The sequence below is a fragment of the Pipistrellus hanaki genome, assembly GCF_964339955.1.
Source record: "Pipistrellus hanaki genome assembly, chromosome: 7".
Classification (NCBI taxonomy): Eukaryota; Metazoa; Chordata; class Mammalia; order Chiroptera; family Vespertilionidae; genus Pipistrellus; species Pipistrellus hanaki.
In genome coordinates, this window is record NC_140509.1 from 78,608,811 (window position 1) to 78,628,126 (window position 19,316).

Below are 19,316 nucleotides of genomic sequence, written 5' to 3' on the forward strand. Positions count from 1 at the left end.
CAGGGAAAAGGCACTGGCAATGCAGTGAAGAAGATAAGTTTTGTTGGGGTGAGAAAATACCCCAAAGGTAGATTCTTCTCTGATTTAAAAGTATATTTTGTAGAAAGAGGACCATATTCCTCTGACCAAGAAATCGAATGGTTGTATATTTTTAAATTTACATTCTTTAAAATGCAGGGGGGAAAGCAGGTAGATGAAAAAAGGTTTTCAAGAAAACAATTTTAGGGATCAATTTTGGAGTCAATACCATTCATCTTTACAATGTACATCAGTTTTGTTTTTTAAAAAATATATTTTATTGATTTTTTACAGAGAGGAAGGGAGAGAGGTAGAGAATTAGAAACATCAATGAGAGAGAAACATCGATCAACTGCCTCCTGCACAGCCCCTAATGGTGATGTGCTCACAACCAAGGTACATACCCTTGACCAGAATTGAACCTGGGACCTTTCAGTCCGCAGGCCGATACTCTATCCACTGAGCCAAACCGGTTTCGGCATGTACATCAATTTTGTCAACATTTACTAAAAGAAGTTCAACTCAAATCAAAACCTTATGCATGTATTGCTTACGAGGAGAACCTCATACCATTAAGGGAAGGTTAAGTATATTATTATCATTTATTTAAAAAGACAAGGAATTTTATCTGATACCTTAGATTGCCATGAGAAAAACACCAACACAAAAATATCTGACCTGAAAGAGTTAACCCTCAGGAGCCTAAGAAGTATTTTCCTAGAATGACTCACTGCTGTACTTTGCAGATTTCAAATTCTTTGTTTAAACTTCAGCTTAACTTTATCTTGATGCTGGGCTAATTGAAATGCTTACAATATTTCCTTTTGAAGACAGTTACACTTGTGCATATCTTAGGTCTCTGTGATGGCTAGTTCCAGCTCTCTGTCTCACCAGACCTGATAAGGCAGCCTTTTAGTTAATATGTAGTGAACTTCTGAAAGCACTCTACCAAACCTCCTTTCCTTTACCTCACCCTCCCCGTATTTGCCTGCTAATTCCATCTTTGTTTGCTTTTTTATTTTAAAATATGCTCTTGGTTTCAAAGGGTTCTGTTGTTCCCTCTCTGCCTCATCGTGTGATTTAGGCGCTTCCATTTTTCTTATAATTTTTTTTTATTGTAATAATGCTGAAGTCTAGGTGGTCAAAACCCTGTTTCCTGCATAGCTGAACCAACCAAGAAGGTGAAGCGGTGGGTGATGCGGGTTTGGGACTGTGCACCCATCACACGCTCCCATTTCGTTTACTTCCCATGCGAAGCGCGCTCCTAACCTTTAGTCCGTGGGTGATTTCCTTTATGGGAGTAAAACAAAGCTAAGTGATGAAATGGCTGTTATGGGCATATGACAAGCTATCTAAGATTCAAAGGTCTAAACGAAAAGGCCCCAGTATATTATTAAAAAAAAAAAAAAAAAAAAAAAAAAAAATCCACCCGCCTCTCTTTCAACTGGAGTGATGAAACCCGAAGAATTCACATAGCGAAATGGAGAAAATCAGAAGGCGCATCTGAGGTTCCGCCGCTGGTGGAGTGATGAAGAGCAGTTACTGGCTTCTCCTGACACTGGTCCATGCTGTGGCTCTTGGCTGCCTATGGATTTCTGTGGGTCAGTGCACAGTGCTCAACAGCTGCCTACAGTCATGTGTAACTAACCTGGTAAGTTTTACCCGTCTTGCTATTTGTCTTGGTGGGAACTACAACATAGCATTCAGCTTGTTATAAGGGTTTGAATTATTTTCATTTTATAGGAAATTTTCTCATGAGGGATATTGTGGTTTGTTTTCAAAGTAAGTTAGGACCATTTATAATTAAAGAAGGTAGGGCAGGCCCATTTTATTTTGTTATCTGTTCATAGATTTTTTGGGGGGGAGGACTGGGATTGGAGTAAAGGAAGATTCCATGCAATCAATTTTGCATGCTTTAAAAAATTATAATTTAAAAACTCATTTATTACAAAGTCGTTGGTATTTGTCCTGAAGCACGAAGAAGATTTGGACCCAGGGCAATGCCCTCTACGCAGGGGTCTTCAAACTACTGCCCGTGGGCCACATGTGGCCCGCAGAGGAGTCTGATCCGGCCCGCCAGGTTTTTTGGGCAGTGAGCGCAGCCTAGGTGTTACAGTAGGAATTAGTAGTTCATATAGTCCAGCCCTCCAGCTCTCTGAGGGACCGTGATCTGGCCCCCACTTTAAAAAGTTTGAGGACCCCTGCGAGTCTACTGTAAGCATCAGTGCTGTTTCCATTGGGATGGATGACTGTATGGGGAGGTGGGTGACCCAGGCAGCAGATACAGGGCCCTAGAGAACAACATTCTATTTTAAAAGCGAGAATTGTTTGTATCGTCCTTTGTTGCTTTCTGTGCATTTGTAATTTTTCAGTAATGAGGCTTTAAAAAAAAAAATTAATGTTTTCTTCTCATTTCTGGGTATCATCCCTCCTATATTTACTATTTCATATCTTTTTAGGTATTGTGCTTTAGTTGTACTTTAAAACACAACGGAATTCACTTTAAAAGCCAAATACATTCTGGCCAGGGAAAGATACACTCATCTAAAGACAAAGGAAATACCATGATAGCTTACATGTGACACTACTTAGAGGCATACTTTGAAATATAATGAAAACACCAAATAAAATAAAATGCTCATCCTAAAGAATTAGGGAAAGAAGTCAAGGGTAGATTAGAAAAGAAAATGATTTGTGTTAAAGAAATTGATTTGTGTTACTCTCTTTTTGGTTGAATTTAAAGTATTGTGAACATTATTATGGATAATCAAACTTAAAAAAAAAGTTTGGTATTTTATATAAATCTTTGCTGAAGACTTCGTTGCCATTAATGTAGAATTGTATGCTTTAGGTTTTTAAAGTTGTAATTCAACCTTAAAAGTGGAAAACTGGGACAATTAAATGTTTTCTTTATTAAAAAGTTTAAATATTTTCTCTGCTTTAAACAAGAATACATATTCATTGTAAAACATCTATAAGATAGAGAATAGAGAAGAGTAAAGGGAAGAACCTTACAAATCCACCACTATTAACCTCTGATTGTATTTTCTTTCAGTATTTCCCCCCCAAATGTGTGTATAGTTTTACACACAGTTGTGCTCTCAGCTTTTTCACATAGTGGTACATATGAGTTTTCCTCTATGCCCTGAAGTTTTAATGGAAACAGGATCTTTAATGTATTTAGAATAGCCCATCATATGATTGTCTTGCCATAATCTGTTAATGTTGCTGCTGTCAAAGCTGACGCTGGTTGTTTCCATTAGTTCCTGTTTTATGTATTTGATTATTTTTAGTTACGTCTAGGTTTAGCGTGTCTGTGTGTGTGGGTTTTTTGGTTTCGGGGTTTGGCAGTAGAAGTAGACGGCTTGTTCCTTTGTGGAGTTGCCTTCCGTCCACCACCACCTACAGAGCAGGCCCAGCTGCTGCGGTGGCGGCTGGGGAGACACGGTCTGCAGCCTGCCCGGTGGCCGGGCCGACGGGTCTCCATCTGGGCCTCCCACGCAGGCTGCAGGGACACAGCGAGGCCACTGGGCAGTGAACACAGCCAGGGTCAGGGCGGAGGATGTGTAAAGTGCTCCAGTGTATTCTATCGTTTGAATCTTTTGTTTTCTCTGTCCGGTTAGTCTGGGCATTTGCTGGGAAGGTCATCTTTGATTTTACTGGGTAGTTCTTAATACTGAGGCATCTTTGCTTTAAAAAAAAAAAAAAAAGAAAGAAACAAAAGAGTATTATACAAAGGAATGTTCCAAATTGCTGTCCAAAAATGCACAAACCATAGTTCTAGGCTTGAGCATGGGTATTTTACATCAACTGACTTAACATTTTTGAATTATATATGCCACATGCTGCAGAGAACAAAATGTAATATTTTAAAAAAATATTTTTATTGATTTTAGAGAGGAAAGGAAAGGGAGAGAGAGAGATAGAATTATCAATGATGAGAGAGAATCATTGATGGGTATTTCCTGCACGCCCCCTACTGGAGAATGGAGCCTGCAACTGGGTCATGTGCCCTTGACCTGAATCCATCCCCGGTCCTTCAGTCTGAAGGCCAACGCTCTACCCACTGAGCCAAACCAGCTATGGCCATAATATTCTTCAGAACACTAGAATTGTGAGACCCTTTATGAAAAAAAGATTTATGATCAAGCAATTATGGAATTGCTTTTCCCATACTCTCTTTTTGTATATCCACAGGGCACAATAGCATATGAGTGGCTTTGTTTAATTATATTTTTTTCATCTTCTTTGGCAACACCCCCCCCCCCGCCCCTCTTTTTTTTTTTAAAGTAACAAATCCCACGGACTGTGGAACTAGTGTTCTATCAATTTAGAATAAGGAGTGCTCTGTTAGAAGTATCAATTCAATTCAGTAAGACTTGCAATAGAGTTCAGAAGGTTGTACTATTTAAAAATATAAACATGATTAGTTTTCTTGTATATAATATGTAACTTTACAACAAGATAATGGAATGAAACCACAATCCAAAAATTCTAGAAATTAGCCCAGTTGGTATGGGTAAAGGAGTAGACAGGCCAGTAAAACAGAATACAGTTCAGAAATAAGACAATGTACATAGGGAGTATGGAATATGGTAAAGGTAACAATTCAAGTCCAAGTGGGGCTATCAATTTAGAATTAAGAATAACTCCCTCCTTTAGTAGGTGAATGAATAAATTATGGCACATCCAGACAATAGAATATTATTCAGAGCAAAAAAGCAATGAACTATCAAGCTATAAAAACACATGAGGAATCTAAATACACATAACTAAGTGAAAGAAGCCAACCGGAAAAGACTACATACTATGTCATTTTAACCCTGTGACAGTCCAGAAAACACAAAACTATGGAGACAATGACAAGATCCATGGTTCATAGACGGGGTTTGAGGGAGTCGGAGGGAGACAATGGATAAGCAGAGCATAGGGGATTGTTAGAGTAGGGCAAATGCCTGGGGGAAATACTTAAAAAAAAGCAAACTTAAACTATATGATAGTAAACAGAATATAGTAAGAACAAAGTTGAAAAATGGAAAAAAGTATTACATGTGATAAAATTTTATCAATGCTTATATATAAAAGCATTTAAAATAATTTAAAACATGAATACCTACCTTTTAAAAAAAGAATTAAAAATGGCTATAAAATATTTGAAGTTTAACTTCATAGAAACCATAGAAATACATAGTAAAAATGAATTACCAATTTTTCTTCTATCAATTTGGTAAAGATAAAAACATTTTGTTGGCAAAGTTTAGATAAACTGGTACTTTCATATACTGTGGTTAGGATGCAAATTGACAGATTTCTAGAAAACATGGATTAATAAATATCAAAATCAAAAGGAAAAATATACTTTTAACCCTGAACATCAAGAAATTTATCTGAAGAGATTATTGCATAAGTAACCAAAGAAATGTCTGCAAAAGACTCTTTATAGCAATTTTGCACCTAATATTAATAGATTTCTAAGTGCCTGGCACTGTACTATAATAATTACTGCATCATTTAGTCAAATCCCCCTGAACTTCATGAATTAAGTATTATTTTACTTTTGTCTCAGATGAGAATACTGAGTTTATATAGCACAAGTTAATTTTCAAAATATCACATTGGGAGCAGTGGGATTACAATGCAGATCATTCTGCTGTTTCATTTATTAGGACAGGAAGTAAATGAAATTAGTTCCGGCTGAGGTGGGCAGGAAGAAAATCTTGTGCCAAGAAGTAGGCGTTGGGTTAGGAGGACTTGAGACCCGGCACCGGGAGTGTGTGTTTTAAGCAGTTGATTGGGGCAGGAGGAACTCAGGCAAACTGGGCAGCTCCTAATTCCAAAGTGAAGAATGCGAATTTGATGCAGGTTTCACAGGAGGCACCCATGCTTTGGTTAAGAGCACAGGCTCTGGGGACAATTCCTCTCATCGCCCTTCAAATTCTAACTCTTGGGCAATTCACTACACCTCCTTGTTGCTCAGCTGTGCAGTGGCCTTCATAACAGTACCTACCTAATGGGTTGTTGAGGTGCTAAATGAGTTGAGTGTAAAACACCTTGCAGAGGGCCTGGAACATAGCAGTTGCTCACAAATTGCTCTTAATAAGACTTTTTTTTTTTTAATCTGAACATAATTCATATTTTATCCAGAGTTCTTTGTCTTGATTAATTGATTAATGTCACAGGCTTGTTTAATATTGTGTGAGACTCTCCATTGCCCTTTACCCCTCCTTATAACCCCCTTTTCCACTGCTGAAGAATTCTTAGACATTAAATCTTATAATTTGCACTGGGATTTTGTCTGATTTCATGACTAATTTAATGACTTTAAGCCTTTTGGCTCCTTAATTTCCCGTTAGAAAACACTGAGAAGGGAGACAGCACTATTCCACGAAGCTTTTTTTAAAAGAAGGTGTGGTAGTTATTACCGCACACAATATTGGGAGCCGGTGTTCATTGTCTCCTTCTTCCTTGCAGGACAGGCATGTGGACAACGGTCCGCCGAACAATCTGAGTGAAACAGTAAGTAATGGCTTCCATGGTTAAGAACTGTACAGTGTTAGCAATGATTGCAGAAAAGGGGGCAATGGTCAGGTTTTATTACAATAGGGTGTGTCCTAAGTAAAATATTTCTTTTTTTTTTTTGTCTCTGCTGGACGAAAGACAATAAAAAAAAATTAGTTATAAGTGAATGATAGAGTATTTGCAGATGAAGTCAGGGACAGTGTTGAAGTGGAGAGAACACAGGCCCAATCCAAGTCCATTATTTTGATTCTACAGTACATATTTGCATGGCTTCGGGCAAATTATTTGATACTTCTGAGACTTAGTTTTATTATGTGTTATCTGAGAGGGTGGGGTTAGGCAGTCTCCAATGTCTCTTCTGACCATGACATTTATGGTTTTATTACTTCTCTGCACCTGTGCCCATTTATTCAACAAATGTTTAAATGATTCAAAGCACAAGTATGAACTAAGCACTGTGCTAGGTAACAGTGAAACAAATGAAAGTGAGAACACATCAACCCCAAACCTATGGGGCACAGCGAACGCAGTCTTAGAGGGAAACTGAGAACATTCCAGACCTACCTCAAGAAACAAGGGAAATCTCAGATAAACAACCTTACTAGCCTTCTATTTAAAGGAACTGGAAAAAGAACAACAAAGCCCAAAGGAATGAGAAGAAAGGAAATGATAAAGATCAGAGCAAAAATAAACGAAATAGAATCTAAATAAATAACATAAAAGATCAATGCAATCAAGAGCTGATTCTTGGAAAAGATAAATAAGATTGATAAGCCTTTCACCAGTCTCATCAAGAAAAGGAGAGAGAGGATCCAAATAAATAAAATCAGAAATGAAAGAAAAGTAACAGCTGACACCGCAGAAATACAAAAGATTATGAGAGGAAATATTATGAACAACTATATGCCAGCAAATTGGACAATCTGGAAGAAATGGATAAATTCCTGGAAACATACAGTCTCTCAAAACTGAGAGAGTAGATGAGCTCACTGGTGGAGAACTTGAAGAACGAGAAGAGAAAAAGTTGAAGATAGAACACAAAATCAAAATGTGTAGGGAAGGGGGGGGGGGGGTGGGAGGAGACGGTAAAGAAGGAACTGAGAGGAAGAAGGGGCCCAGGTGTCTCTGTGGCCTGTGGAAGAAATGTCTATACAACCTCAGGCATAGGCAGGCCAAGTGCAGTTAGGAGAAATGGGCCAAATCGGTCCATAGGAGGCCCAGACGGTTTTGGGAGAAGGTTTTCAGGACAGCTGTGGGGCGAAAGCTGGCCAGCGGGCAGTAGACTACTCAAACTGTCCACCCATTCAAGGTTTGATGTGCTGCCTTCTGCCTGAGCGCCAGCTTGAGTTTGGCTTGTCACGTGAGGCCACCCAATGGATCCACGATATGTTCAATGTTGTGCTCACCTAGACTTGACCTGCTGCCAACCACCCAGGGGACAGTGAGCTGCCTGAAGTTTGGGTGCTCTCTGGGTTCTTGACCTGCCCGTTCCAGACTGAACTCCACTCAGCACCCCTGCCAACTTTCAGTGAACCGCACTGCCCTGCTGTCTGCAGACAGGACAGCTCTGCTTATCACCCCAAAGGTCCTAATTCTTTTGAGGCCACAGATTCCTCGGTAGATTTCTATTCCTAAAACATCATTGCATTTTTAGATGACAAAAGAGTCCCTCTTGTTCAGTCACCATTGTCTCTTCTTGTCTCTTGCAGTGCATCCAAGGATGTCATTTTTGGAACTCTGTAGATCAGGAAAAGTGTGCTTTAAAGTGTGTAAGTGTTCACTGTGTTTCTGTTTGGATACTTATGTTCCCCTTAAGAGAAATGTTGTCTAAGAGGACCCCCGTTTGAGTTTCCATTGGCTTTCATTTAGTTGGCTGGCCTAAAGGGAAAGAATGGCCGGAGTGAAACATGGTAATGGGGGGGGGGGGGGGCGGAGGGGGGGGAATGAAATTACTATTATTCCCAACTGGAGACCATGGGAGGTTAACACAAACCATGACACCCCACCTGGGGATGCCCAATAGTTACCTCCTACAAAGGCCTGTTAGTAGGATGTTAGGTATTTGTTAAATTCCTAGTCCTGCACTTCTCAAATGTCAATATACACTTAACCGGGAATCTTGTTGAAGTGCAGATTCTGGTTCAGTGGGTCTAGGAGGACCTGAGATTCTGTACTGATAACAAGCTCCCCAGCTAAGGCGATGCTGGTGGCTCCAGACCCGTACTGGATAGCAGGGCCTTCGGCCATGTCCGAAGTGGATCTGAAGGGAAGATGGTAGTAATCTAATCCAGAGGTCACGAGCACCTAGGTTCATCATTAAAATAGGATATGAATCGAATCTCCCTCCTAAGGATAGTGCCTGAAACACGATCATTACTCAATCTCATGGATAAAAACTGGGTAATTTAAAGGTGGGCTGGCTGTATTGCAGGTTGTTCAGGTCAGAGGTTAAATCAGTAAGGTTGAGGTAATGTTGGGTAATATCACTTTCTATTAATTACTCAAATCGTAGCATTGGGATTTAAATAAGGTCATTGGCCTCTTCTATAGTCCTCATAGCTGTTCCTGTATGGTATGTCCTCGTAGATCTTTGTCATAGCAGTTACTCACGCCCATTCTCATGTTTATGACCCTGTGCTTCATAGAACGGAAGTTACCCAAAGGTGGGGCAGTTGGGATCTGGACCTGGGAACTATTATACACCCTAAAAGACACAGGTTCCTCTCCTTTTAACAATTGCAATTTTAAGCACCATTTGTCTACTCACAGGCTTTGTCCCACAGCTAAGCCCATCAGGGCAGGACACTCTCTATCTTGTTCACACTGTGTCTCCTGCACTGAACAAGGGAGGGACAGGTAGCAGCTGCTCAGACACACACGGGATGAGTGAACGAAGGGAAAGTACCATTTGTTGTCAGAAAACAGTCCAGCTGCAGAGTGGACGCTAGCATGGCCAGTCTGGGCAGAGGGACCTGCTGGCCTTTCTTAGCTTGTCTTCAGGGTCTGTCTTCCCTGGGCATCTGCCAACATCCCTTCTTTCTCTAACCTGGTCCATCACAGACCCCCCCTTACTTGACTGGGACTTCCTGGCCACCATCATGCTTGTTTATAGCATTTCCTCAGTGATGCAAATATAAGTTTTACAGCTCTTCCTTCAGTGGCCTGTCTGGGCAGAAGGCCCCGCTTTGGGCTCCCTTGCTTTTAACGGCTTTTTATTTGTTTGATTTTTTAAAAAACTTATTTTATTTATTTATTTATTTATTTATTTATTTATAATATATTTTATTGATTTTTTCACAGAGAGGAAGGGAGAGAGATAGAGAGCCAGAAACGTCGATGAGAGAGAAACATCGACCAGCTGCCTCCTGCACACCCCCTACCGGGGATGTGCCCGCAACCAAGGTACATGCCCTTGACCGGAATCGAACCAGGGACCCCTCAGTCCGCAGACCGATGCTCTACCACTGAGCCAAACTGGTTTCAGCTATTTTATTTATTTTTTTATTTTGTTATCAGTTGTTTGCCATTGGCGGGATAAGAAATTAATTTGGGCCGGGACTGGTTTGGCTCAATGGATAGAGCGTCGGCTTGGGGACTGAAGGGTCCCGGGTTCGATTCCGGTCAAGGGCATGTACCTTGGTTGCGGGCACAACCCCAGTAGGGGGTGTGCAAGAGGCAGCTGATCGATGACTCTCATCGATGTTTCTAACTCTCTATCTCCCTTCCTCTCTGTACAAAATCCATAAAATATATTTTAAAAAAAAGAAAGAAAAAAAAAGAAATTAATTTGGGAGAAATATAGAGCTAAGTATTACTAAAATTATTTACAGCTTTATAGATTTTAAGTGGTTTTTCTTTGTTTTCTTCCCCTTCTCCCCCCTCCCGACCCCCCCGCAGAATGACACCTATGCCACAATTTGTGAGGTAAGTTGGCCATCCTTATCAAAAGGATGTCATCCAACTCCATGTCTGTATCTCCCACGGAAAAGCTGGTAAAATAAGAACGGAGAAACCTGAGTCATTCTCAGTGCACAGACATTCTTCTTGGGTGTGCATAAAGACGACAGTGGAATTCCATGCTGACACAAATATTCGCTGTGTTTTATATGTCTGTGTGCATATGCAATGTCTAAAAAGCTACACAGATGTGTATGCACACATACACTTACACACATACGCTGTTCTGGTTGGAAGGGTCTAATTCCTGAAGCCTGGCCGGGCGAGGGTGGCAGGGAGAGAGGCAGGAGCAGAATTCAGGGTGTCCTTATTTCTGCTGATTTTATCGTCTTCCCCATTAAGCATATGCTCTTTCATTAAATACAATGCATTAAGAAAAGAACACTTTAGTTGCAATTTTCCCTCCTGATTCGACAAACTCCTTGGACAGCATTTTGAAGCATAGCAGGTGTGTGTGTGTGTGTGTGTGTGTGTGTGTGTGTGTGTGTGTGTGTGTTTTCTTGCTGTTCTAATGAGGGACCTTGTGCTGACTCTGCTGCCCAGGTCTCCCCGCCCCCACATCCTCCATCCCCTTTCCAGGCCAGGCCCCTCCCCCGCAGCTCCCAGCAGGTTCTCTGCTCCTTCAGAAGGACCTTAGGACTTTGAGCTTGTCTTCCTCAATCTTCTTGAACTGAACCTGATCTTCAGAGTTTATTTTAGATCATTTGACAATAGGTACTTCTGACTACATTATTTCTCAGTTTAAAATCCATGTTGCTTTGTTTTTAAATGTCCTTAAAAACCAGAGAACAAAACTAACTTATCTTGCCGGAGGAAGGAGTACAAATATCAACCATTAGTAAAATGGAAAAATTCCCCTTTAGTTGATAATACAAATAAAAAAAATTTTTTTTAATTGGAATAATTTCTCCATAGTCTGTGATGACTTCGTACTTGAGTGATTTTTCCTTGGGAGTGAATGGTGGTGGGGTTAGCTAAGAAGAGATAAAACACAGGGGTGGGGGAGGTGCCACATATGTAAATAGACAATGAAGAGACAGAGAGAGAAAGGGGGGGGGGGGCTTGAATGTTACTTTAAAAAATTGATCTTGCGCTGACTGGTTTGGCTCAGGGGACTGAGCGACCACTTGCAGACTGAAGGGTCCCAGGTTCCATTCCAGTCAAGGTCACATGCCCAGGTGTGGGCTCGATCCCCAGTAGAGGGCATGCAGAAGGCAGCTGATTGGTGATTCTCTCTCATCACTGATGTTTCTGTCTCTCTCTCCCTCTCCCTTCCTCTCTGAAATCAATAAAAACCTATTTTTAAAAATGTATTTTAAAAAATGGTAATTATGTGACAAGATGGTGGTAAGGCTATGGTGATCATCATATTGCAATATATAAATGCATCAAATATTGTGCACCTTAAATGTACACAATGTTATATGTCAATTATGTCTCCATAAAACTGGAAAATATACAAGCTTCATAAAAAGTAAACAAAACAAAGTATTTAAATGCCTAGATAGATCAGAATTTTGTTCTTATTTTCCCCTGAAAAAAATTTAAAAGAACTAGGCCCATATATTCCCCTAAGTCAATACTAGCTATATTTCCAAACAAACATCATTCCTCCTCAGTGTTCTTTCTTGGAAACACAATCCTATGTTACATGATAATTTTGCTGCCACTTGGTATATTTATTCTTCACAGATATATTGAATGTATTTTATGGAAACCTAAAAGATGTGAAAAGTATATGAAACCCTTAAGTTAAATAATCTGGAGCCCAGCCTGAGGTGTTTAAATTAATCCTTAACTAAGCAAACCTGGGCTTATCAGGCTCTGCTTCCTCTGAGCTCACAGACCAAACACTGGCCAACTAGTATTTGCAAATCATAGCCTTCTACCTGGGATTTTTAGGGCAAATGCATTGTGCCATGGTTTCCACTATTATCACGAGAAACAATAACATGTTTTCCTAGGCATTATAAGCTGAATGAGACCAGGGAGATCGATCATGATTGTGTTGTAGGTTTACAATGGGTGTCTTTTCTCCTTTTTTTTTTTCCATTTTTTTTTTTCATAGCTAATTTAATACATCTGTTCCAGGAAATTTGTGTCTCAGTCATCAAAATGTTTACTCTGGTTTTGGTTATTGAGATAATATGTTAACTATCGTTACATTTTTTTTTTTTTTAGACTTTAAAATTTAACCTTGGTATTAAGACCTCCATTAAAATGTTCAGGTATTATAAAGAGTATAGTCCACTTTTAATTTTTCAAGAAAGGCATGGAAATAAATAGGTATAATCTTAGGCTAGAGTTTTAGGTTATTAGCTCACCAAATCTTTGACTGAGATGGCAAATATAATTGCATTGGAAAGCTCAGTGTTTTTTCAAACTGTGAGGTGTGACCCATGAAAGGTTCATGAAATCAATTTAGTGAATAGAGTCCCAATAATCAAATTAAGTGGATTAGCATAGATTAGAATAGAATAGAATAGAATAGAATAGAATAGAATAAAGATTGCATCACAGATATGGGATTTCTTTTGGGGAGGAAACTATTCTAAAATTAGATTGTAATGATGATTGCACAGTTCTGTGAATATCCTAAAAATCACTGAGCTGTGTGCTTTGGATGGGTAAATTTTAGGTTGCATGAAATAGATCTCAATAAAACTGTTAAAAGGGGGAGGGGGGTAAATATTGTTTCAAGAATGTATTCTTCTCCCCCCCCCCCCCCCCCCCCCCCCCCCCCCGCCATACACACACATGCATTTGTGCACCACGTTCTTTCATTGCATGCATTTTGAAATCTGGGACATGATGAAAAGAGTTCGAAAGGTGCTGATCCTATCCCACTGGCAAATGAGAACTTTAATATAGTTGCCATCATTGGGATGCAGGGGCACTTATTTATCAGGCACTGAGATTTCAAACTGTTGTAGAAGCTTATCGGCCAAAGTGTAGCAAGGCTGCTCTGACCGGTGCGCTCCCTGTCTCCACAGCGCGAGTCCTGTGAGGACGGCTGCAGCGGTGCGGAAGGCGCCTATGAGGAGGAGGTCCTAGGTGAGCGGACACATGCAGCAGGGACTGGTGATGCTCCACACCCCTCTAGAAACCCCCTCTATGCTCCACCTCCATAGCTCCCTCCGATCTGTCTCTCTGTAATTCCATCATTTTACGTGGGAAAGCCATTTTGGTAGAGATTCAGTGAGACTCCTCTTTCAGAGCCAAAGAGGGGAGCAGAGCACAGGAGTGATGTTTAGAACCTGACTTTGCCCTCGTTCAGCAGCTGCAGTCACTCCTCTCAACGAGAGAGACAGATGTGAGGGAGACTTGATGTCAGGAATGCCACTGTGTTAATGAACTGAGAGCATAGGAATTTTTAAATGTAATGTTCAGTGAATTATTCAGCTGGCAGTTATTCAAGAAAGCACCTCCCAGAAGCATGGCCCCCTACAAGACTCTAGGACAGTGGCCGGCAAACTCATTAGGCAACAGAGCCGAATATCAACAGTACAACCATTGAAATTTCCTTTGGGAGCCGAAAACCGACTTCTGCGCATGGGCCACGAAGTTTCAGTTGCACTGGACGTGTGTGCCCGCACGTGGTATTTTGTGGAAGAGCCACACTCCAGGGGCCAAAGAGCTGCACACGGCTCTCGAGCCTCGGTTGGCCGACCACTGCTCAAGGACATTTCCATGATGCATAGAAGCTGGTCCTTACATGTCAGCCATCGCTGGTATGGTAGCTTATTTGGGCCAGGAGGTGAAAAACAACTGAGGCCTTGATGTTATCTCTAGGGAGGAAAAGTCAGGAGGTCCAGATCTCACAACCAGTGATATGCTAGGGGAGGATAAGCCACCCTGGGGGCAAGGCCCCACCCTACAATTGATTGACCTCCACTAGGCACCTGGGGCTTTCCACCTCGCTGACCTTCTGAACCTGGCCCATCATCATTGCTCTGCTCACGTCAGTCTAACTGCCTACAGCAGTACTACTAGCTGGAGGTAGTTCATGCTATAAACAATGGATTGCACTGCGTTCCTATTGTTGATATTATGTCTTTGTGATGCTGGGCTGTTTTGGTTATTGCTGTGATAAGAAACAAGTACCATGAGAAAGTCAACATGGGACAGTAAATGAGGTGGTGGTACCCAATCTAATTATAATATTAAAGACATTGTACAGTCCCCAAAAACCACACAGATCTCATTAGTTAGCATCATTTTAAGGATGAAACAAATATATTATTTTGTCTTTAAATGTATGCGCTATTTTTTTCAAATCTATTAAGTTGATGGATCAAATCATTAAGTTGATCTATTAACTTATGTTATAATAATAACTATAACTGATAGATAATTCCTTTGGTCCAGAGAATCTTAAAAAAAATTACTGAGAAACTAGAGATTTCAGAACTGAGAAAGTTTGGAAAACCAATTTACATCCTATTTTAATATTCTGAAATTATGCTACCTACTGAATTATACAATTTGGTTAGAATGCCAGTATAATTAGTGCTTTATTTTAAATTTCTCACTAGCTTTGGATCAGTGTCTGTACCACTGACAGATACGACGTATCCAGTCTAAATAAAGGCATTTGTGCTTACAACCATATCTTTAGTTTGTTACAACAAATCTTATTGCCCAGGCACCTGACATGTTGTTTGTCTTGAACACATGCTACCTGTTGGTCTGCTGTCTTAGTCTATTTGAGATACCCTCCGTGGCCCTTTTCCACATGGCAGGAATGATAGAAATATGAATAGCTATCATTTATTAGGCATTTATGAGTCAGGTTTTGTTCTCAATAATTTATAGGTTTAAGCTCTTTTTCTTTTTTCCCCTCAGAGATATAAGTATTATCATTGGCTTCATTTCACAGATGAGAAAAATGAGGCACAAGTATAAATTCCTGCTTGGGGTTGCTTGGGGCTGTACAGCTGGAGAGGAATATAATCTGAATTGTAACCCAGCTATCTCATTCCAGAGCCTTTTGGGATGTGCACTGTATTAAAAGTAGTATATAGCTCAGTTTAGCTTCTCTTTCCCATTTGGTTCATCCCCATCTTTATGTTTTAGAATAAACCTACTTTGCCTCTGTTTTACCATGGCTTTGAAACAAATGTCTTTTTAAAGCTATGAAATATACACTTACTTGTATGTGTAACACTCTGGTCTCTTCTACCCGGAAACGTAAAAGTGTTTAAGAGGATGTGGAGATCCTGGAATTCTGCACACTGTGGGTGGGAACGATGGTGCATGGTGAATGAAATCTCGTTTCCCCCCCAGAAAATGTAGACCTCCCCTCTGCGCCCTTTGCTTCTTCCATTGGGAACCAGAGTGTGACATTGCGATGGAAGTCTGCCAACATCTCCGGAGTAAAATACATCGTTCAGTGGAAATATGCACAACATCCGGGGAGCTGGACTTACACTGAGGTATGAGAAGCTGCCTGTGTACTGAAGCAGTCTTTTTCTCCAATAAAGTGCCAACTTACTACATGTAACCTGTAATAATAAAAGCATAATATGCTAACTAGACCAGATGACCTTCCGGACGAAGCCGGGGCTGCGAGGGAAGCTCAGGTCCAGGTGCCAGAGGGAACCCAGTGCTGGCAGCTGGGGAAAGGAAGGCCTACTCTTGTGTGAATTTTGTGCATCGGGCCTCTAGTTATAGGTATAAAGACAATCTGGGGAAGAGTAAATCATAAAATGACTGCTTTGGATGAGATGAATTTTAATGTCTGCTACTCTGTAACACGTTACTGCTAAACCCTTTATATTTATTTAATTTTAATATATTTTATTGATTTTTTACAGAGAGGAAGGGAGAGGGATAGAGTTAGAAACATTGATGAGAGAGAAACATTGAACAGCTGCCTCCTGCACACCTCCCACTGAGGATGTGCCTGCAACCAAGGCACATGCCCTTGACTGGAATCGAACCCAGGAGTGTCCACAGGCTGACACTCTATCCACTGAGCCAAAGCAGTTAGGACTATTTTTTTTTATTTTTGAAGAAAATATACTAGACATACATATTATTCCTTCAGCACAGCGTCCTATAACCAACTACTCATATTACTGGCCATTATCTGCCCATATCGGCCCATCCCACTTAAAATGATTCTAATGAGGACAAAGGGCAGGAAGGTATCAGAACTGGCCCTTTTAGGAAGGCATGAGCCAGTTCAGAGAAAAATATCCCTAAGACACCAAGTATACGGGATGCCCCCCTACACGTATACATACTTTAACAGCTTAACTAGCCCAATGGATGTTTCTTTCTCTTCAGATTTAACCATTGGCATTCACAATGGGTTCAAAGTATGTATACATTCTTTTGCGACACCCTGTATCATCAACTTGAACAATTAAAGTAAAGCTTTGTGGTAAATACCAAATAATCGAATCCATAACTTTGCAGTTTTGAAGCAGGAAAGAGTTTCTAGGTGACTTTTGCAGACTGACGTCTGGATGGCTCAGCTCCAAGCTCCAGACCTTCCTTTCATGGGGCCTGGGTGGTCCAAGTCCCCTACCTCCAAACGACCACCCCCGTCTCCACCCTCCTCTGTACCCGGCGTCACGGAGGTGGCGGTTCTACAGGTGCTGATGATCGATCTCTCGTTGGTCCAGGCCGTGTCCAAACTGTCCTATGTGGTGGAGTCCCTGCACCCCTTCACGGAGTATGTTTTCCGAGTGGTTTGGATCTTCACAGCCCGGCTGCAGCTGTCTTCTCCCGCGAGCCCCAGCTACAGGACTCACCCTTATGGAGGTATGGCGTGTCCTTATTTATTTATTTTTTAAAATATATTTTATCGATTTCTTTTTTACAGAGATGAAAGAAGAAGGATAGAGAGTTAGAAACATCGTTCAGAGAGAAACATCCATCAGCTGCCTCCTGCAAACCCCCTAGTGGAGATGTGCCCGCAACCAAGGTACATGCCCTTGACCGGAATCGAACCTGGGACCTTTCAGTCTGCAGGCTGACGCTCTGTCCACTGAGCCAAACCGGTTTCGGCTGGTGTGTCCTTATTGCTTATGAAACAGATTATCCTAGAGCTTTTGTTTAGTATGGTTTTTTTTTTTTTTTTTTTAAACAGTGAAATAAATCTGTGCTATCATTAATGGATCCATCCCACAAGTGAGTTCCTATGTGCCAGGGAGAGTCCTCAGTGCTCACCAGACCTCTGTGATCAAAGCAAAAAGCCCTGCTCTTGTGGGGCTCACCTTCTGGTGGAGTAGAAATGAAGCGGTGAACAGAATAAGTAAGGAAAGTATATCGTAGGTGGGAAGGTGCCGGACACTCTGACAGAGGAGTGTTTTCCTGAACAGGATCTGTCCTTTATGGGATTAGAAATGGGGGAAGGAGAGTCTGGGTGCAGTATAAATAGATGGTCAGAGCAAGGCTCAATAAGCAGATAGGAATTATGGGAGGTTTTAAAGCAGAAGAGCAATTGTTTCACCTGCCCCCCAGAAAGATAATTTTGACAACTTCACATGGAATGGATTGAGAGAATGAGAGAGACTGGCAAATAGAGAGACCAGCCGGAAGGTTACAATAGTACATTTATACTACATTTTATCAGAGATAGCTATTGAATAAAAGAAATACTACATACATTGGAGCATTTTCTGATTTCTTCTATTTGAAGATGTGACTTTCCCATCAGGAAAAGGATCGAGCCTCAAGCCTTTGAGGGAGGCAAGTTCCTGGGGCAGACATTCAGGGAGAGCTGCCTGGTGCCCTGGGCCTCAGCGGTAGCTGAGGGACCCTGGAAGGACTGACTCCAGGTCAGGTGTTAGCTGTCTTACGTCTCAGTTCTGGAGATGCAGCTGTGTGAGAGACCCTCTGATTGAACTAGGCCTTGGACCTAAGGAAGGACAGCTGATCAAGTTGATTTGGGCATTTCCCCCCTTCCCCGATTAGTGTCCTCCTCTTGCTTGTTAGATCTCAGGGTAAGTGTGGCCACCTCTGCGGGTTATTCTCTGACCATTCCCTCAGGTCGGACATTGATCTAGGACCATGTTTGCAATGTTGCAGATTGGAATAGAATACATGCATCCGTCTTTGTTCAGAAAAATGCCTGATGTGCTTCAACTGTGCTGGATCATTCTCCAGAGCTGGAGAGACACCATGGTTGTTGAATAAAAATAATGAAAAATAAAAATTTTGTTTTCCATTTCTGGGCCTTTCTCCTGGACATGTCCTCCGGGTGTCCCAGACCCTGTACTGGGTGGTCTTTGCATGGATAACATCTCATGCTTCAATTCGCCCTCACTTTTCTAGCCACATCAAAGCATATAAAGTTATCTGTTTTGTGTTCCATTGACACATGGTCCTATTCCCTGTTAGCTATGGAAAATACATGACTTTAGACGGTATGACCGCCTTATAATTAGGGCCCTTATGTAGATAATTTCTTAACCAACAAGAATGGTTTGGCTGAAACTGGTTTGGCTCAGTGGATAGAGCATCGGCCTGTGGACTGAGGAGTCCTGGGTTCAATTCCGATCGGGGGCACGTACCTTGGTTGTGGGCACATCCCCAGTGGGAGGTGTGCAAGAGGCAGCTGATCAATGTTTCTCTCTCATCAATGTTTCTGGCTCTCTATCCCCCTTCCTAAGCCCTGCACGTTTCTGCTTACTGTGTCCCCATTCTCTCTTCTAGCTCCTGAAACTGCTCCTCTCTGTAAAAAATCAATAAAATACATATTAAAAAAAAAAAAAAAAAGAATGGTTTGGGGCAAGGATTACCTTGCCTACTCTGACCAGTCTTTCAGGGAGGGCTTTCGTGGGAGATTTGGACAATAATCACACCATGTA

The 19,316-nt window shown here is 41.2% G+C and overlaps 1 protein-coding gene across 1 annotated transcript in view; it reads left to right on the forward strand.

The window, feature by feature from the left end:
• The first annotated feature begins 1,106 nt into the window (after window positions 1-1,106).
• ROS1 (ROS proto-oncogene 1, receptor tyrosine kinase) overlaps window positions 1,107-19,316 on the forward strand; it is a 90,565-nt gene continuing 72,355 nt past the window's right edge. Inside the window, exons 1-7 of the mRNA XM_084890124.1 lie at window positions 1,107-1,669; window positions 6,490-6,534; window positions 8,247-8,306; window positions 10,435-10,461; window positions 13,488-13,548; window positions 15,781-15,929; window positions 17,127-17,265. Of these exons, the coding sequence (XP_084746250.1) occupies window positions 1,547-1,669; window positions 6,490-6,534; window positions 8,247-8,306; window positions 10,435-10,461; window positions 13,488-13,548; window positions 15,781-15,929; window positions 17,127-17,265 (604 nt within the window). The 5' untranslated portion in view covers window positions 1,107-1,546. The remainder of the gene's footprint in view (window positions 1,670-6,489; window positions 6,535-8,246; window positions 8,307-10,434; window positions 10,462-13,487; window positions 13,549-15,780; window positions 15,930-17,126; window positions 17,266-19,316) is intronic.